The sequence below is a fragment of the Felis catus genome, chromosome B3 (assembly GCF_018350175.1).
Source record: "Felis catus isolate Fca126 chromosome B3, F.catus_Fca126_mat1.0, whole genome shotgun sequence".
NCBI lineage: Eukaryota > Metazoa > Chordata > Mammalia > Carnivora > Felidae > Felis > Felis catus.
Window position 1 is genome coordinate 17,008,864 of NC_058373.1, and position 21,871 is coordinate 17,030,734.

At 41.9% G+C, this 21,871-nt stretch overlaps 1 protein-coding gene across 3 annotated transcripts in view; it reads right to left on the minus strand.

The window, feature by feature from the left end:
• Positions 1–21,871, minus strand: part of LOC101100212 (protein FAM169B) — a 91,733-nt gene that overhangs the window by 12,131 nt on the left and 57,731 nt on the right. For all 3 annotated transcript variants that reach the window (XM_023254964.2, XM_045058872.1, XR_002742821.2), the window contains exon 6: positions 1,577–1,759. In XM_023254964.2, coding sequence (XP_023110732.2) covers positions 1,577–1,759 — 183 coding nt within the window. The remainder of the gene's footprint in view (positions 1–1,576; positions 1,760–21,871) is intronic.

A 21,871-nucleotide genomic window follows, 5' to 3' on the forward strand; every position in this document is an offset into this window, starting at 1 on the left:
CCAGGGAAACCTGAGGTGGCCACATTGAGAGGCCAATGCACTCAAACAAAGGTCTCGGAGCTGATGCAAAAATTAGGAGAGAGAGAGGACAGGCATGTGGTTCTGGAACTTTGCAACACCTCAAAGTGAGCAACACAGTACAGGAATCCTGGAATGCTCTTTGCAGAAATTCAAGGCTCTTCAGAGTTTAATTATAGACCATGAGTTTGGAAATATAAAGAAATGACTAAACCTACTTGAAAATATGTTTTCACCTGCTTTTCTTAGGACTTTAGAGCAACAGAAGTTTCCTTACCTTCCCTACGTTTTCTCTCTTATCTCTTGATCTCCCCATACCATAATGGTACTGGAAACTCAGTACTAAGGGCCCCGAAACATCTGTATGACAAGAAGTGAAACAGTACCCAAGGTGGAAGGGGTGTACTTCACAGCAGGGGTGTGGGGAACCTAGAGAGATGCTCACCAGACTCTGCCCCCCTTACTGACTTGGAACGTAATGTTTAACACCAGGGCTTGTTTCATTTCCTCTGAAAAAAATATACATATAAGGATTTCTCTTCCAGAACGTGAAAAGGGAGTGTGATAGCTCATTTTAAGGGTCAACTTGACTGAGCCAGGGGGTGCCCAGATATTTGGTCAGACATTATTCGGGGTGTGTCCGTGAAGGTGTTTGGGATGAGATGAACATTTGAATCAACAGACTGAGTAAAGCAGATTGCCTTCCCTCATGTGGGTGGGCCTCATCCAATCAGTTGAAGGCCTGAATATAGAGGGAAAAGGCTGACCCTCCCACAAGTAAGAGGGAACTCCTGCCTGTCTGGTGAGCTGGGACATGGGTCTTTTGCTGCCTTTGGATTTGACCCAAAAACTTTTTGTTGGCTTTTCTTGGGTCTGGAGCCTGGCAGAATTTGCACCGTTATGACACCATCGGCTCTCCTGAGTCTCCAGCTTGCTAACTGCAGATCTTGGGAGTCTCAGTCTCCACACCATGTGAGCCAATTCCTTATAATAAATCTCTCGTGTGTGTGTGTGTGTGTGTGTGTGTGTGTGTATACCCTATTGGTTCTGTTTCTCTGGAGAACCTTGACCAGTACGGGGACTCAGTAGGGTAAGAATGGAAGAAGGGGACTGCCTTCTGCAGCAAGAGCTACGAGGTACTTGGGGGCTCAGTGCGGTCAGAGCTTGCCTTTGCACTCCAGCTGCCCTCCCAGACAAAGCTCCTGGGCTCCCTTTCAGCGTCTAGCTGAAAGGACTAAGTCATGGGCTCTAAGCATCAAGTGAAACCGCAAAGGCCCCCTGAGTGCCCAGCAGGTGCATTTCTCTGGATTCTGCTTCTCTCTGACGCCGTGTTTTTTATTGTTTCTAAATCCAGTTATTTCTAGGGCTGGGAAAGGCTCACCCCCCAGTGCCACAGCATAGTCTCATCTGTGCTGAAGCAACGGGAGATTTCTCAGGAGGAAGAGAAAACCCACACGCAGAGAGTGTCAAGGAACCTGCCTCCCCGGAACCACCTAGAACGCATGTGTTATCCATCACCGTTGCCCATACGTTTCCGCCTGACACAAAGCGGGTTTACCTTTGAACATGGCGGGAGAAATCGGCCAACTGACGCCCAGAGCCTCGTCCTCACGGAACGTCTCACAGAAGTCCTGCAGCATGGCCGTGCCCAGGCCCTGGCGGCGGTAAGTCCTCCTGACAAACACGGTGTCGAAGACAGGGAGCAGGTAGCATGCACCCGGGCCATCACCACACAGGCTGCCTGCAGGGAAAGGAAGAGACAGGCACCGTCCCAGGCTTGCACCAAGCTGCCAGGGCCCTGCGGGACTCCCACACAGCCGGGTCACTGGTACCACCTAGAAGGGCTCACATCACTAAGACAAAAGAGCAGATCATCCCAAACCACCAGTTCTCCAACCGACTGACCAGCCCACATGTTATTGATCACGAGGAGTGCAGCCCCCAGACTGCTGTACCGAAATGAAAAGCAAATGCAGGTGCATGTGCCATTCACGCACCCAAGACCCTCAGATGCCGCCCACGCTGTGCAGAGTTCACAGAGACACTGGAAGCCAATGAGGGGCATCTGGACATCAAGGTTTTCCGTGAACCCAAGGGATATGGGCTGGGAGACCCACCCAACACATCTCTAGGGCATGGACTTGTTTCAGTAACTCTAATAAGCAGTCATCGTATCCAATTAAGACAGAGTGCATTTAGGGGCACCTGGGTGGCTCAGTTGTTATGCATCCGACTTCAGCTCAGGTCATGATCTCACGGTCTGTGAGTTGGAGCCCCACGTCGGGCTCTGTGCTAACAGCTCCGAGCCTGGAGCCTGCTTCAGATTCTGTGTCTCCCTCTCTCTCTATTCCTCCCCTGCTTGCTCTCTCTCTCTTAAAAATGAAGATTAAAAAAAAAAAAAAGACAATGTGCATTTACCCCAAGCAGACTAAGTCCTGCCTCCCCTACAACATCAGTGACCTTGCTATAGCAGAGCAAGCGGGGCCACAGTTGGCACCCTTCCCACCTTTCCACCCTGAACTGAACTTCACTGCAACCAGCACCAATACCAGCACAGTTGCTGTTTCTGCAAAAGGCACTTGGCCTTGGCCTTGCAAGTTCACCTGCGTTGTCACCCTAACCAGAAAATCAATGCTACACAGAGCCTACTACATCACCTGTCTTACTTCCAAACGTACAAATGCCTGCACCCTAGATGCACGAAAACCCAGGAAAAGAAGTATGGAGCATATTCAGCTCCTATTGGAAGAAGTTTTTGTCCCTGTCAAGAATCAGATGGTGGGTAATTTCCCAAGCGAAAAAACTGACTCCGATTCTGATCAGCCAGACTGAGTTGCAGGGATACATGCTACTGTAGTGAACTGCTTGCAAAAAATGAGCACAATTATTCCCCTTCCTATATCCACATCACATTACATGTGATTCTGAAGCACCTCCCATCAAAAATGGGGCCTGGCTTCATGGGGTCCAGTGCCCCTCTACTATTCTTTCTCAGATCCCTGCTACTCACTCTAAGAACACAACTGGACTAGCCTGCCACCATAACAGAAACATGGCCTGGGCACCCTTGTAGTCCCAGCAAACATCTAGCCAGTCCCATGGAGCAGAGCCACCTACCACCCACCCCACCCAGCTGAGCCTCAGCAAAACTGTCATCCAAAAGAATGGTGAGCTGAACAGTTGATTTTGTGCCAAAAATGAATGAAGAAGTAATCTGAGGCCAGTGATCAACACCACCCAATTCACTTGGGATGGTTAAGTGTAAAGTATTTGAATTTCACCCTCAATGTTCCTGAAATGACAGTACAAACTTAGGTTGGAATTCTGCAGTTGCAAACTTTTATATTGAGGAGAACAACATTCCCCAAATGGTAGTCTTCCAAAGCTGAGAAACATTAAAATTACATAAAGATACAATTCCTTTTAAAAAAAAAAAAAAGAGTCAATATTGGGGCGCCTGGGTGGCTCAGTCAGTTGAGCCTCCGACTTCGGCTCAGGTCACGATCTCACGGTCTGTGAGTTCGAGCCCTGCATCAGGCTCTGTGCTGACAGCTCAGGGCCTGGAGCCTGCTTCGGATTCTGTGTCTCCCTCTCTCTCTTCCCCTCCCCTGCTCATGCTCTGTCTCTCTCTGTCTCAAAAATAAAAACATTAAAAAAAAAAAAAGAGTCAATATTTAGGGATATATTTAATGAAAGGAACATAAGCCTTGAATACTGAAAAACTACAAAACATGGTTAAGGGAAATTAAAGAAAAGGTAATAAGTGGGGAAATACCATGTTCATGGATTGGATGACTCAATACTGTTAAGATGGCAGTTCTTCCCAAACTGATCTGTAAGTTCGACACCAGTCCTATCAAAATCCCAGCAGGCATTTTTGTCGACATTGGCAAGCTGATACTAAAACTGACATGAAATGCAAAGTCTCTACAATAAGCAATCCAGTTTTGAAAAAGAGCAAAGTTGGAGATTTTACACTACCCAATTTCAAGGTTTCTTATAAAATTAAGGCAACCAAGTCAGTGGTATACAGGTGTAAGGACAGGCATGTGTATCAATGGAACAGAAATGAGTCAAGAAATAAATTCTTATACTTTTAATTTCAACGATGTTGCCCTTTTCCAATGAGAAGACAGTCTTTTCAACAAATTGTGGTGGTATGACTGGATGTCAATAAGCCAAGAACAAAAAAAAAAAAAAAAAACAGGAAGAAGAAGCTGGAACACAACAGCCAGTCCAGAATTAGACCCACACAAATATAGTCAACTGATCTTTGACAAAGGAGCAAAGTAAAGTCACTGAAGAAAGGACAGTCTCAATAAGTGACACCGGACAACTTGATATCCACATGGAAAAAAAAACAATCTAGACACACACCTTAAATACTTCAAAATTTTTAACTTAAAATGAATCACAGCATAAATATAAAATGCAAAACTACAAACCTCCTAGAAAATACACAAGAGAATATCCAGATGACCTTGGGTTTTGTAACATATTTTTTACATACAACACGAAAGGCATGATACAGGAGAGAAAAAATTGGCAAGCTGAATTTCATTAAAATTAAAATTTGCTGGGGCACCGGGGTGGCTCAGTTGGTTAAGCATCCGACTCTTGATTTCAGCCCAGGTCATGATCTCATGGTTTGTGAGTTCGAGCCCCGCATCAGGCTCTCTAGTGTCAGTGCTGAGTCTGCTTCAGATCCTCTGTCTCACTCTCTCTCTGCCCCTCTCCCACTCTCACTCTCCCCCTCTCAAAAATAAATAGTGCACTTATTTAAAAAAAATTAAAATTTGTTGCCCAAATTTTTGACATGTGAAAGACGATGTCAAAAGAATGAAAAGACAAGGCACAAACTGGGAAAAAATATTTGCAAAAGGCACATTTGTCTGATAAAGGACTGTTATCCAAAATATATGAAGAGCTTTTAAAACTCAACAATAAGAAAACAAACAACGTGATTTAAAAGTGAGCCAAAAATCTTAATAGATACCTCATCAACAAAGCTATTAAATATGGCAGGTAAGGATATCAAAAGATGCTCCACATCATATGTCATCAGGGAAATGCAAATTAAAACAATGATATATCACTGCACACCTACCAGAATGGCCAAAACCCAAAACACTCTCAACACCAAATGCTGCTAAGGATGTGAAGCAATGGGAACTCTCATTCATTGCTGGTGAGAATGCAAAATGGTACAGCAACCCTGGATGAGTTTGGTGGTTTTACAAAAGCAAACAGAACTTGTTCCATATGATCCTTCAATTGTGCCCCTTGATATTTATCTGAAGGAGTTGAGAACCTGCACATGAACGTTCACGGCACCTATATTCATAATGGCCAAAAACTGGAAGCAACCAAGATATCCTTCAATATGTGAATGGATAAATAAACTATGGCACATCCAGATAATGGAATATGATTCCATGCCGAAAAGAAATAAGCTATCAAGAAAAAAAAAAAAAGACATGGGGAAACCTTAAGGCATATTACTTAAGGAAAAGTCCCAATCTGAAAAAGTCTACATACTGTACAATTAAACCAGTTATATGACATTCTGGAAAAGGCAACACTATGAAGGCAGCAAAAAGATCAGTGGTTGTTAAGAGGCTGTGGGGAGGGAGCAATGAATAGAGGGAGCATGGGGGTTTTGAGGGCAATGACGCTTGTATGACGCTACAAGGATAGAGAAACATCCTTCTGCATTTGTCAAAACCCATAGAATATACAACATAAGTAATGAACACTAATGTAAACTATGGGCTTTAGTTAATAATAATGTATTCTTATGGACTGAACGGCGTCTCTTACATTGAAGCCCAACCCCGAGTACCTCAGAATGTGACTGTATCTGGAGACACAGACTTTACGAGGTAATGAAGTTGGGGCACCTGGGTGCCTCGGTCAGTTAAGCGTCCAACTTCGGCTCAGGTCATGATCTCACAGTTCATGAGTTCGAGCCCCGCATTGGGCTCTATGCTGACAGCTCAGAGCCTGGAGCCTGCTTTGAATTCTGTGTCTCCCTCTCTCTCTGCTCTTCCCCACTCATGCTCTGTCTCTCTCTCCAAAAACAAATAAGAACATTAAAAAAAATTTTTTAAAGAGGTAATGAAGTTAAAGCAAGGTCTTTTGAGTGAGCTCTCATCCAATTTGACCGGCGTCTTTATAAGAAGAGGAAATTTGGACACGCAGAGAGATGTGCACACATAGAGGAATGACCGTGTGAGGACACAGCAAGGAAATGGCCACCTACAAGCTAAGGAGGGAGACTTCAGAAGAAACCAAACCTGCCAACACCTTGATCTTGGACTTCCAGCCTCAAGAACTGTGAGAAAATTACTTTCTATTGTTTGAGCCACCCAGTCTGTGGTATTTGGTTATGGCAGTCTAGCCAACTAATACGTGCACCAACATTAGTTTATGAATTGTAACCAATGCATCACAATATGTTAATAATAGAGGAAGTGTGTGTGTGTGTGTGTGTGTGTGTGTGTGTGTGTGTGTGTGTGTGTGGAGGAGGGTGGGGGATATGGGAGAACTCTGTACTTTCTCAATTTTCCTGTAAACCTAAAACTGCTCTTAAAAAAAGCCTATTAATGTTTTTAATGTACTAGATATTTTTAAAAATTAAGTTGGACGCTTACCTCATATCACAAAAATTAATTCAAGATGGATCTAGGCATAAATATAAGTTAAAACTATACAGCTTTCAGGGGTGCCTGCGTGGCTCAGTTGGTTAAGCATCCAACTCTTGGTTTCAGCTCAGGTCATGATCTCACATTTTGTGGGATCGAGCCCCATGTCAGCACGGAGCTTGCTTGGGATTTTCGCCCTGTCTCTCTGTCCCTCCCCTGCTCACTCATTCTCTCTCTCTCTCTCTCTCTCTCTCTCTCTCTCTCAAAATAAATAAATAAACTTAAAAAAAAACTATAAAGCTTTCAGAAGAAAATAAAAAAGAAAACCATCACAGAGTTCTGAGGGAGTCAGAGAGTTCTTAAATTCAATACCAGAAGCACAATCAATTGACAAATCTGACTTCATCGAAATTCACTTTTGTACTTCAAAGGAAACTGTAAGGAAGTGTTTACGAATCACATTTCTGATAAAAAAAAAAAAAGACATATCCAGACTATATAAAGAACAGTTATAATTCAACAAAAAGAAAACAAACAACCAATTAAAAATGGACACATGAAACACTACAGTTTCAGGGATCATTTAGGTCTCTTGGAACATGCAGAGTAGCCTTGATCAGTGACAACCAAGGAAATTATTTGCTGAGAACACTTGCATTTGGTTTAGGACTTCAGATCGGTGGCCATTTGCTGGAAGAGTACAAGGAAAACATTGAATTCCTAAAGCTACTTAGAATCGGATGACTTTATGTTCAGGGATAGGTAACTCTTACCTAACCGAGTTGAATGTTTGTTTCAGCGCCATATGGAATAACAACTCTCAGTGGCTTTCCCCCTCTCCCCCATTTTTTTTTTCTGGAAACATGTGAGACACATGTCGGCTGTTCCCAGCTATCTTTCTTGGCTCCTTTTGGTCATTCTCTCAATGTGCATTAAGTTCTTCTATCAACCACCATTAAGATCTGGTACATCAACACTAAAAACTGATCACTGCAGAAAGGAAAAACCCGTTGCAAGTTTAACCTTAACATGTTTGAAAGTCTGAAAGCAGAACTTGCCTTGTAAGTTAAGTAAGTGAGTAAATAAATAAATAAATAAATAAATAAATAAGAACAGACTGATGATCTGAATAGACACTTCTTCAAAGAAGACAAATGGTTAATCATCAGGGGAAAGATACTCAACATCATTAGCCATTAGGAAAATGAAAATGAAAACCACAATGAAATGCTACTTTTGACCTACCATAAAAATGGCTATAATCAAAAAGACAAGCAATAATAAGGGGTGACAAGATGTGGAGAAATTGAAACTGTCACATAATGCGGATGGGAATGTATAATGGTAAGGCCACTTGGTCAAATAATTTGACAGTTTCTTAAAGTTAAACATACGCTTATCAAATGAACCACCAATTCTATTCCTGGGAACCTAATACATGCTACAATTTGGATGAACCTCAAAAACATTAAGTAAAAGAAGCCAGACACAAAAGACCACATATTGTATCATTCCATCTAGATGAAATGTCCAGGAAACACAAATTGATGGAGACAGAGAGCAGATAGGGGATTGCCTAAAGCTGGGATGGAAACACAGATTGACAGTAAACAGGCTACTTTCTGGGGTAATGGAAATATCCAAAATCTGGACGGTGGTGATGGTTACACAACTCTCTAAATTTTTTAGAAATCACTTACCATTGGCGAATTTTACGGGGTGTAAAATTATCCATCTATGAAACTGATGTTTAAAAGATACAATGATGGGCACCTGGGTGGTTCAGTCGGTTAAGCGTCCAACTTCAGCTCAGGTCATGATCTCATGGTTCATAGGCTCGAGCCCCACATCAGGCTCTGTGCTGACAGCTCAGAGCCTGGAGCCTGCTTCTGATTCTGTCTCCCTCTCTCTCTTCCCCTCCCCTGCTCGCGGTCTGTCTCACTCTCTCAAAAATAAATTAACATTAAAAACATTAAAAAAATAAAAATAGGGGCGCCTGGGTGGCGCAGTCGGTTAAGCGTCCGACTTCAGCCAGGTCACGATCTCGCGGTCCGGGAGTTCGAGCCCCGCGTCGGGCTCTGGGCTGATGGCTCAGAGCCTGGAGCCTGTTTCCGATTCTGTGTCTCCCTCTCTCTCTGCCCCTCCCCCGTTCATGCTCTGTCTCTCTCTGTTCCAAAAATAAATAAACGTTGAAAAAAAAATTAAAAAAAAAATAAAAATAAAAATAAAAAATAAAAGATACAATGAATTGTATTTAAAATGATATGGAGTTACATGAAAAGGATACAATCAAGTGTAGAAAGAGAAAAATAGTAACCTTACAGTGGAGAAACCCATCAGATACCCCCTTCAGTGATCAAGGTGAACATCGCCAACAGTAATGTAGGTATCATGTGCCTTCATGTTTGATGTGAGCATGTGAGGACAAGGACACTTCACTTTCCCCCAAACTCATATCCTAGGATAATCATGCGAAAATATCAGACAGACCTAAGTTAAGGAACATTCCACAAATCCCCTGACCAGTACTCCTCAAATGTGTGCAGGTCATGAAAGACAAGGAGACCCAAGAAATGGTTACAGATTAAATGAGGAAACTAAGGAGGTATGGAAAATATAGGCAAGGTGGTATCCTGGATCAGACCCCATAAGAGAAAAACGACATTGCTGAAAAATTAACCAACGTAAAAAAAAAAAAAAATTAACCAACGTTAATTTCTTAGTATTCATCCCTATACTGTGGTTACTGTGGTTACATAAGATGTTACCAGCAAGGGGAGGTAGGTAAAGGGTATTTAATAGGAACTCTCTGAACTATCTTTACAACTCTTCCATAAATCTAAAATTATTTCAAAATGAAAAGCTGGGGGAGTCTAGGGGGCAGAAGAAACAAAAGCACTCCACCAGCTCTTTCTAAAGGCCAATCACACCTTCAGGCCAGTCAAATAAAATCTTTCTTCTAACATCAATTCCCAAAGCCAAAGAATTGGCTTGGCTTGGCTTGGCTTGGTTTGGCTTGGCATGGGGCACAGGCAATGAGCTTGCTGTAGGCCAACGAACTCTCCACTCATAATCAGAATATAAAGTCCAAGGAAATCATGCTACGTAGCATGGAACGGTTGGTAAGAACCCCAGCAGTGATTTCATTCATTCTACCCATTTTACAGACATGACAGCTAACAGGGTCAAGAAAGGTGAAAACACACACACACACACACACACACACACACAAAGGGCTTGGCTCCTTTCTGTCAGTAACAATTGCCCAACTACCTCTCCTCAGCTCACAAAGAGTCTATTGATCCCACAGCAAATTCAGACCAACCCACACCACCATAGTAACTGATGGCAGAACAGAGTCAAGAACCAAGACCTCTGGTGTCCCCTTCCTTCCTTCTGGCTGCTCCATGTCCAAAATTGCCTTCAATGGCTACACAGGTTGTCTATACCTAACAACACTTAGAAGAGTAAAGCATATTCCAGATGGGCACTGTTCAAAATTGGAATAAAGATGCTATCTCTCAGGCAAGTTTAAATATCCAGAAAGGTCTTTTACCTGAGGATAACTGGTCCTGAAAAAAAAGGTCATGGGAACAGATCCATTGAGTCCACAATTCATAGTAAATGGTGGGAGTAACAAAACAAGACAAACAAAAAAACTATGGTAAAGCACAAACCAGTCAGAATGACCAGCCCAAGGACGACCAGGTGCCTTAGTGGGCTGGGCGTCAGACTCTCGATCTTGCTTCAGGTCATGATCTCATGTTTCATGGGTTCAAGCCCCATGGTGGGCTCTACACTGACAGCATGAAGCCTGCTTGGAATTCTCTCTCCCTCTCTGTCCCTACCCCATTCATGCTCTCTCTCTCTCAAAATAAATAAGTAAACTTAAAAAAAAAAAAGAATGGCCAACCCCATTGGCTAAAATGGCAGTAGGATGAGATTATTTTAACCATAAATGCTGACAGGAAAAAAAAACAAGAAAAGATGAAAATTAACAAGCCAAGCATCAGAATTTAAAAGGTGAGAAGAGAAGAGAAGAGAAGAGAAGAGAAGAGAAGAGAAGAGAAGAGAAGAGAAGAGGAGACCCAAAGAAAATAAAGGGAAGGAGACAAGGAGGATAGAAATTTATAAAATAGAACACAAAAATATAACACGAACTATTTAAAAAAAAAAAGAGTTGCTAAAGTAAGAAAAAATGAATACCCCATACATAAAGCACATTAGGAATTAAAATAAAGATATCACTATGGATGTGGCAGATATTTCGAAGGTAAGAGAATACAATAAATAACTATGCCAATAAACTTGAAAAGAGAGGAAAAGGACAAATTCCTAGGATAAAACAACCCACCAAAACTGACTAAAAATAAAAAAAAAAAAAAAAGAAACCAGATAAACTAACCCGTCCTATGAGCATTGAAAACATGGAATCAGAAGTTTCAACCTCTCCCACACTAAACACACCAGGCCAGGTGGCTTTAACTTCTATCGTAGGTTGGTAGAACTTCTTACCAACCTTCCAGAGGAAAGCCTTCCAGAGAACAAAGAGAGAATATTCTCCAGCCTCATCTATGAGTATAGTACAACTTTTTAAGGAAAAAGAAAGAATGGCCAAGGATAGGAAAAATAACAGTAATTCTTGAACATAAAATAAAAAAGCTTAACCCAGTATTAACAAACTGAATTCAACAGGGTACACAAAGTTAACTTAGATCGCTGTAAGGGGCTGGATTCTCTGCTCACCACCCTGGCTGTTCCTGAAGCTATGCATGACCGGTAAGGTATCTACGATGAAACAATGACCAAGGGGCATGAACTAACACTGCACATAATGATGACTTTACCTTCAACAGCCTGGGAGGACCTGAAGAAGATACCTCTGAGAGAAGGAGACAAAACCTAACAGACTGAATGATGTGATGCCAACAGACTGTCCACTAAAAATACACACCCAACAAAACACAGAAAAAAAGACCAGGAGGGTTACTTCACAAAGACAGGAGTGAATTCTTGGAATACCTAAGACAGAATTCACAGATGGTGCACCATGGGCAAATGATAGCAACAGGCAGCCAGAAAGTAATGGAAGAAACTGTATCTGCTTCGAACAGAGAGATTTGTCAGAAGGAAGATATAACAGGCAGGTGGCAAGACAACAGTCACAGCGTATTCCCACTGCCGGCTGTTTTTGAGAGCTGAGATCTGGGCACCAGGAAAGTAATGATGTGGGGCCGCAAGGCACAAAATAACCAAGTGCCTGGCCAAAAGCAATGCTGCTCTTGGTGCATTTCCTTTTGCAAAGTAGCATTTGTGGGGGCTATGAAGCATCTGCCCAGGTCTGTCCTGTTAAACATAAGAAAATCTGTATCTGGGGCGCCTGGGTAGCTCAGCTGGTTAAGCATCCAACTTTGGCTCAGGTCATGATCTCACAGTTCATGAGTTCGAGCCCTATGTCTGGCTTTTCACTGACAGTGCAGAGCCTGCTTGGGATTCTTGCTCCTTCTCTCTCTCTCTCTGCCCCTCCCCCATTCTCTGTCTCCCTCTCTCTCAAAATAAATAAAATAAATTTTTAAATAAAAAAATAGATAAAGAAAATCTGTATCAGTAATTCGCCTCCTTTACAGATTACAGGAGAAAGAACCACTCCAGTTCAACATTACGCTGGACCCTGCACATTATCCACTCCATATGGTATAAAATACGGAAAAATCATAAAAGCAAAAGAAACTACCGAGAAATTATAAAACTAAGAGGGAAAGTTTCGCAAGGTCAGCGGACGTAAGACCAACACATAAGAAGGAGGTGGCATTTCTATCTACGAACAACAATCAGAAAATAGGCTTTAAAATAAGATGATATTTTGTAGCCACAGGATCAGCAACCACAACAAACCTGGACAATACCAATGCTGATAAAGACGTGAAGAAACAAAAACTTTTTGCAGGTGATGGCATACATGCATATGGCCATTTTGGAAGACAGCTATGCACCCCGGGGGGGAAGCGGAGGGTATGACTCACCTACAGCTAGCAGTTCCCCTCGTAGGTATACACCCTCGAGCAGCGTTGATCGAATATTTTCTCATTATCACCAACCTAACGAGCCTTCAGAGGCATTTCCTCCTAATCGCCAACCCCCCCCCCCAAACCACCAAATTAAATACCAAGGAATAAGGCTTTGTTGGGTTGAGGTTTGGAGAGCCACAGACCATTGTATTATCTATGATTCTTTTGCTCCCCAAGAAAGAACGGTTTAGCTTGTTGGGGGCGATACCAACCCACTGAGAATGCATGCCTTGGATGAGTGGTTCTAAAACCTCAGAGGGTCGATGGGATCACTTGGAGGGCTTGTTAAGACAGATTGCTAGGCCCCACTCCACCACCAGGGTTTCTGATGCAGCAGGTCTTGGACGGAGCCTGAGGGTTCCTGGAGCCCATAACAGGTGAGCAGCACAAACTGGGTGCTGGAGCACGCCATCTGTTACGCATGATCCTCTGCGCAGTAATGAAGGGCTGCCCGGTGGTCTTGACCGGAAGTATCCAGGCCAGACTAAGCCTTCATAAACAGGATGGATTACGATGGGGTGTCTACCCAGCCCACAGTCCTTTAAAACGGCCCCTGCCCCAGCCTCAGTTAAGGAATGAAGGCTAGGTGGCCATATCTAGACCACAAAAGCCAGTCCACCCATCCACAGTCAGTTGAGCGGAGAGGTGGACCCATGGTCCACAAGAAACCAATCCACAGGCCAGCTGGACCAATCTGATTCTTTTGAGGGAACTTAAAATAAAGTAAAACTAGGACTACAATAGATCTTGGCCCTTTAAGGCAGTACAGGTAGAGGCCCAGGGGGCATCACGGCAAACTCAAGTCAAGGTTACCAGGAAGAAGGAGGGGCGCCGAGGTGACTCGGTTAAGCGTCCAACTCTTGATTTTGGTAAAGGTCATGATCTCACGGTTCATGAGTTTGAGCCCCACCACGGGCTCTGCACTGACAGTGTGGAGCTTGCTTGGGATTCTCTCTCTCTCTCTCTCTCTCTCTCTCTCTCTCTCTGCCCCTCCTCTCTCTCTCTCTAAACAAATAAATTTTAAAAAGTTAAGAAGAGGAAGCAGGAGACGTAAGTGTGTGAAGGAAGCTGTTTGCAAGGATAAACGTGCAGCAGCCGCTGACACACATCCCAGCATGGGAAGGCAGGCTGTGTCCCGTGCTCTTCCCTGCAGACTCCAACACCCCATCTTCAGGCGCATGACGGGACCCCCATTCCTCACAACAGCAGCCGTGTCTCGTCGGGCAGCAGCGTCAGTACCTGGACCAACACCACGCTCTCGCCACGCACACCACGTTGGCTACTTATGATTCCACCGAAGTCCAGAAGATGGCACGAGGGGGTCCTGTCTGACGACACAACCCCACAGGAGATGCCTGGGGCACTGGGCGTCTGGGGGAGGGGGAACAGAAGAAGCCCCACCCCCCTGCCCCCCTTCGAAGAGCAGGGCAGCTGAGGCCACTTCATGGCATCGCTGCCGTCACCCATGCCTGTCTGGATTGCAAATCACCCAATTTAATGCTTTTAAGTGCCGCTCCTGGTTTTATGATTTGCATTAGCGTCGGGCTTTCAGGAATCTGAAATATAAAGCTGTTCTTTTCAGATTTTTATACAAAAGCAAAATACTTCCCAGCTCGGCCTTAAATTGGCCAGCTCTCCACTTACAGTCTGGTATTTTCTTCCCTTGAATGCTAACAGTCTTGTGGACTAGTGGTTTGAGAACAGAAGTTAAAGTAAAACCTCATTAGTTTTGATTATCTGGGGCTGGGGGAGAATTTCAACATAAAATAGTGAAATGGCTGAAGTGTCAATATTTCTTAAGAAAGGCAATCACTGAACGGCCAAATGAAGGGAGAAATTCAAACCAGCCTGTAAAGAAAATGGTCCCAAAGAGAGGTCTACCTGAAAAGATCTCATTCGGTCTGTACAAAGGCACTTGTTTCAAACTGAATGTGCTCCTCAGCAATACAGAGGCACAAACTACTGATCTACACGTGGACTTGGATGAATCTCAAAGCCATTATGCTGAGTGAAAACAGTCTCAAAATTTTACAAACTATATGATTCCATTATGTGACATTCTAGAAAAGACAATACTATAGTGATGGAGAACAAAGCAGTGGTTGCTGGGATTTCCTGTGGTGGCAGGGAGGGGAGCGGATGACTAGGGATAACATGAAAGAGGTTTTGAGGGATGGTGGATTTTATTCTGTATTTTTTTTTCTTTTTGAGAGAGAGAGAGAGAGAGAGAGAGAGAGAGAGAGAGAGAGAGTACAAGCAGGGGAGGGGCAGAGGGAGAGGGAGGGAGAGAATCGTAAGCAGGCTTCATACTCAGCATGGAGTGTAACGCAGGGCTCAATGTCACAACTGTGAGATCACGACCTGAGCCAAAATCAAGAGTCATATGCTTAACCGACTGGGCCACCCAGCCGTCCCATTCTGTATTTGAATTATGGTTGTAGTTACATGAATCTATACATAAGTCAAAATTCATAGAACTGTAAAGCCAAAAAAAGGGTCAATTTTATTGTCTGATAAATTTTTTAAATACTTAAAAGTATGTGCCAAGAATGTGCCTAGAAACAATGCATACTTTTTTTTAATGTTCATTTATTTTGGAGAGAAACAGAGACAGAGACAGAGAGACAGAGAGTAGGGGAGGGGCAGAGAGAGAGGGAGATACAGAATCTGAAGCAGGCTCCAGGCTCTGAGCTGTCAGCACAGAGCCCAACGCGGGGCTGGAACCCACAAACCTCAAGATGGTGACCTGAGCCGAAGTCAGATGCTTAACCAAAGTCAGATGCTTAAATAGGTGAACCCTGGCCCCGTGATCCAACTGATGCAATGAATCTGCACATTTTCTCTCCTCTCAGAATGAAATTATACACTGAAGCCCAGTTTGAGCTAAGTTAACAGATATTCTGAATCCAAAGGACCTAATCTCATGAAGAGAAATTGTAGCGGTACAAAGTTGAGAAGGATGCCATGTGCTATGCCCATACCCTAAGCACCAACACGAAAACCATACATAATGCCACACGACAAGCACCAAAGACAAAGCCGAGACTGACGAAACAACCGTTCTGAACTTGTGACTACAAACTCCTCCTGTAGTCCACTACTCCACATGTATCTGCCAGTGATTTTTCATAAATCATGTGCGCAAATAATAAAGCATAATAAAATAGATCTATTCCCTTTCTAAATTATGGGGTTTTTTGGCCTACTTGGATGCTGCTGGTATCAATCATTTCTTAATTTATCAAAATAAATCCCTCTCTCAGATTATAGAAAGACATGGGAAAGATAGGAAAAAAATTCTATGATCCATACCTGAACAGAGTCCCCAGCAGATAACGGTGGTGGAATGAAATGCTCATGCAAATCCCCACATGTAGTAACTGTTTAAGAAATGTATTTAAGAAATCATTGAAAGATACCACAGGGCACCCAAAAGCACATAGGGGCCAGAGGAAAATTTAATTTCAGGATATTGTGACTGGAATAGGGAAGACCTATGAGTTTGCAGCTTACTGGCCATGAGTAACTCAACCCCCAATGCTACAGAAAACATTGGTGGGAAAAGCTGAAATGCTACCAGCTAAAGTGTCAGAGATCAGATTCGGAATTAGGAAAGCAGTTGGGAATTTATTTTATTTTTTTTTAATGTTTATTTTTTGAGAGAGACAGAGTAGGAGCGGGGGAGGAAGAGAGAGAGAAGGGGACAGAGGATCTGAAGCAGGCTGTGTGCTGACAGCAGAGAGCCTGATGCAGGGCTCAAACCCACGAACAGTGAGATCATGACCTGAGCCATAGGCAGACGCTTAACCGACTGAGCCACCCAGGTGCCCCTGAAAGCAGTTGGGAATTTAAAGGGAAAGACCTAGCAGCAGGAGAACGACAGAATGAGCTAGACTCAAATTCTGAGCAACTGCCCAAATCCTTGGCTTATAGCTGACCTACACATAAGCAAAGGAGCCCCCAGGGAACCCAACAAGAAAAAAGTCCAAGACCAGAAAGATATCCACTTTCAAAAAAATGGAACTACACAGGATTAAATCATCTGTGAGTTTGATGCTTTTCTCAACCATAAACATTCCTCAACTGAGGCAGCTCAAGTGGCAGAGAGCTGGAGCCAAATGGGCTTGAACAGTGAAAGTACAGAGCCCCAAACCAGCAGGAGCAGGAAAAAAAAAAAAAAAAAAAAAACCAACAACGAAATACCAACAACAACAACAAAAAAACAAAAAACAACAACAAAAACAAACCCTCAGGAGAGGTAAGCTAAATCCAAATCTTTGACCACCGAATCTGCAGCCATAGGGAAGATCCCTACAGGGCTAGGCTAAAGAAACAGCCACAGGAAGTCACACAAACAGATGTTAGCAGCTGCACATCACAAAAGAGACAAAGTCTATTGTTTGAATCCAGGCAAGTTGAATGACTACTAAGTCAAAAATCTAAAAATCCTGAGAAAACACACACACACAATAGCTATAGTGTTGGTATACTATAGCTGCAACATCTAATTTTCAACTAAAAATTATTCAACATGAAGAAAACAGGAAAGTGTGACCCGTATTCAGGACAAAAAAAAAAAAAAAAAAAAAAAGGCAGTCAATATAACTCACTTTAAATAGACCTAGATGTTGGATTTTGCAAAGGCCTCAAAACAGCTTTACAAATATATTCAAAGAATTAAAATAATTCAAAAAATTAAAGGGAAATATATAGAAAATCGCAACAGAGAAATAGCAACTACAAAATAATAAATAAATTCTAGAGTTAAAAGTATAACTAAAAATTTTCAATAGCTCAACAACAAATTGGAGAGAGCAGATGAACTTGAACATATACCAGTAGAAATTACCCAAAAAAGAGAGAAAAATGTTTGAAGAAAAATGAACAAAACCTCTAAGACACAACTTAAGACATTATTGGGGCGCCTGGGTGGCGCAGTCGGTTGAGCGTCCGACTTCAGCCAGGTCACGATCTCGCGATCCGTGAGTTCGAGCCCCGCGTCAGGCTCTGGGCTGATGGCTCAGAGCCTGGAGCCTGTTTCCGATTCTGTGTCTCCCTCTCTCTCTGTCCCTCCCCCGTTCATGCTCTGTCTCTCTCTGCCCCAAAAATAAATAAACATTGAAAAAAAAATTAAAAAAAAAAAAAAAAAGACATTATGAAGTACCTCACATACATACAACTAGAACCCCAGGAAAGGAAGAATGAAAGCAGCATAAAAAACAAATTGAAGAAATAATGGCCAAAAACTTTCAAAAGATGGTAGAAAAATTAAAGATTCAAGGAACTCAACAAACCCCCAAAAAGATAAACAAAAATAAAATCATTCCTAGATATACCACAGTCAAACTACAAAAAAAGCAGTCAGAGAAAAACTATGTGTTATGTATGAGGGAATAACAATAAATAACTGGATGACTTCTCACCAGAAACTATGAAAGCCAGAAGAGACTGGAAAAACATATTAAAAGCACTGAAGGAAAAAAAAAAAAGCTTTCATTAATAATTCTGTATCCAGCTAAACTATCCTTCAAATATGCCCATGAAATAAAATATATTTTCAGGGGCGCCTGGGTGGCGCAGTCGGTTAAGCGTCCGACTTCAGCCAGGTCACGATCTCGCGGTCTGTGAGTTCGAGCCCCACGTCAGGCTCTGGGCTGACAGCTCAGAGCCTGGAGCCTGTTTCCGATTCTGTGTCTCCCTCTCCCTCTGCCCCTCCCCCGTTCATGCTCTGTCTCTCTCTGTCCCAAAAATAAATAAACGTTGAAAAAATATATATTTTCAGTAAACAAAGACTGTTTTTTTGTTGCCAACAGAACTGCACTACAACAAATTCTAAAAGAAGTATTTTAGCCTGTAGGAAAAATGACACTGGATGGCAACTGGGACCTATATTAAAGACATTTTTCTAAATGGGGCACCTGGGTGGCTCCGTCAGCTGGGCGTCCGACTTCAGCTCAGGTCATGATCTTGCGGTTCGTGGGTCGAGCCCCGCATCGGGCTCTGTGCTGACAGCTCAGAGCCTGGAGCCTGCTTTAGATTCTGTATCTCCCTCCCTCTCTCTCTGTCCCTCCCCCACTCACATTCTGTCTCTGTCTCTCTCAAAAATAAATAAATGTTAAAAAATTTTTTCCAAAAAATTTTTTTCTAAAGGTAAGTATGTGAATAACTATTTTAACTATATTTTTCTTTTATTTTTTAATCTCTAAAAGATATAACTACTTTATTAAAAACTATTAATCAACATTGATAGCTTTATAAAATAAACAGATCTAATATATAACAATACTCTATGTAAATAAAATGAGGGGTAAACAAAAATACACTGTTGCAAGATTTCTATATTTTACCTGAAGTAATTCAATATTAACTCTAAGTAAATTGGGAAAAGTTTAAGACGTATATGTAATCCTGGAGCAACATCTAAAAAATTTTAAATGCAAAAATATAGAACTAGAAAGCCAACAGAGAAATTAACATGAAATACTAAAAAACATCTGATTAAAATAAAAGAAGATATAAAGGAGGGACAGAGGAACAACAAAAAAAAAAAAAAACACAAAACACAAAATAAACTGCAAAAGGAAAGGCCTCAGTACAACCAAATCAATAAATAAATGTAAACGGACTAACATCCCAATCAAAACATAGACATTATTTTTCTTAGATGAAAGAGAGAAAGCGCGTTCGCGCATTAGCAGGCAGGGGCAATGGGAGAGGGAGAGAGAACCTCAAGCAGGTTCCATGCTCAGCATAGAGCCAGATGTGGGCCTCCATCCCACGACCCAGGATCATGACCTGAGCCGAAATCAAGAGTGGGATCCTTAACTGACTGAGCTACCCAGGTGTCCCAAAAGCACTGGGGCACTTTTAAGACTAGATTTAAAACCAAAGAGTCAATTGTATGCTGTCAATAAAATATATGCTTCAAATAATAAAGACATAAACAGAATAAACATAAAAAGCTACAAAGAATGTATTCCATGCAAACAGTAACTATAATAAAAATGAAGTGGCTATATATTAATATCAAACAAAATTGCCTTTATAATAGATATTAGTGAAGACAATGGGAACTTCAAAACAATAAGATGGTCAATACATCAGATGGGTAGAACAATTATAAATATAGATTTGACTCATAACAAAGCTTCAAAACACATAAAGTAAAAACTGATAGAACTAAAATGAGGAAAAGATTAATTCATAATCATAAAGTCTTCAACAAACTCTGAAATTGATAGAACTAGACAAAAAATATCAGTAACAGTGCAGAAAATCTGAATGATATTATCAATCACCTTAACCCAACTGACATTTCCAGAACACTAAACCAATACCTGCAGAATACACACATTCCTTCAAGTCCACAGGGAACGTCTACCAATATAGACCATATACTGGGCCATTACACAACTCTCAATAGTTTTTAGAATATTAAAATGCAACGGACTACATTCTCATACTGCAACAATTCAATTAGAAACCAATAAATAAATAAATAAATAAATAAATAAATAAATAAATAAAACATCTGGAATAGCCCCCAAATATCTGGAAATTAAAAACCACTTTAAAACAACTCATAAAAATGATAACGTAAACTAGAAAATATTTGAACTGAATAATAATGAAAAGTGGTAAACTGATAAGACAGACTTCATCAAACTATAAAAACGTTTGCTCTTTGAAAAATACTGTTGTGCCAAATGAAAATGTTTTCGAATACATTATCTGATAAAGAACTTACATCTATAACATGTGGAGAAACCACGAAGCTCAATAATAAGCAAATGGCCCAGTTAAAGAAATGGACTAAAATATTTAATGACTCTCATACATTGCTGCGGGCAGTATCTATATAATTATTCTAACAGAAATGGTTTTATTCTCTCTCTAAAACTAAGCTAATCAAGCAACAGCAGTTATTAAAAAAAAAAAAAGATCTAAGGTGTACTTCATGAAGCAGACTATCAGGAACCCCTGTGGTACCATCAGACTTATATACATTCAGTGGCCAATAACCAAGGCAAACTGCAGTTTGAGAAGGGTCAGTCCTGAAACAGTTTCTTTCTGAAACAGAGAAGCTGTCCCCTGAAGACAGAACCAAATGCTTTGAGCAGAATGAGGCCATTGAGGCAGTCCATGATGCCATGGCACAGGAAGGCCAATGTCGGGGAGATTACAAAGTGAATTTTCATGGTGGATGGCCATCTCTATGAACTTGATGGACGAATGTCTTTTCCGGTAAACCAGCTGCGAAGGTCTGCAGAGAATTCACTGAGCAAGGGGAGGTCCGCTTTTCTGCTGTGGCACTCTGCAAGACAGCCTGATGCCCTAGGGGAGGGACATAGCTTTTATCACCCCTCTTCCGTTCAGCATGGAACCTGTCCCCACAATGCAGTCTAAAATGTTTCAATACTTGTGGAACACAGCTGTTCTCCTTTGGTTTTGCAGATACCCTCTTACCCTCATCCACATCCAAACACCAGCAGAGTTCAGCTGTCCATCAAGCAAAGTTTGATATAAGCTTCAGATGGCGAAGCATTCTCCCCCAGTGTAGGTATTGTACCTCAATAATTAATGTTTTAAATGGCTACTTTGGTTTGTACCTGTAAGTTAAGGCCTTGGATGTGGTTTAATTGTTTGTCCTTAAAAGAAATGAAACTTTTCTGCTGATTAATATAAAAAATTAAAAAAGAAAAAGTTTTAATTGGCAATGTATACCAGAAGTCTGTATTTTCTTTATTTGATTTTATACTGGTTTGGTACTTCCCAAATGCAATAAATTGTTGAGTAACTAAGAGTCAATTGCCACTTAAAAGATCAGCTCATGGATGAAAACAACATGACCCAGGAAGCAGCTTCAGAGAACTTTCCACCAAATTCGTGGAATTCATCAAAAATGAAGAGGAAGCAGAAATCCAAGCACCTTAGTCTGATCATCGGACTCAGCTTGACATCTTAAGGTCCTCCCCTTCACTCTGAGGTCTGGGTCTGCTTTGGGAAGAACGAGGCAGCCACAACCAACCTGTACTTCATCCTCACAAAACGACGCCCTGGTTTATCGCTGCTACAAGGTGCAACAGAAGGTGCTGGAGAGATAAGGTCACACACTCCTTTCACCCCATTGCTGTGGTTCTC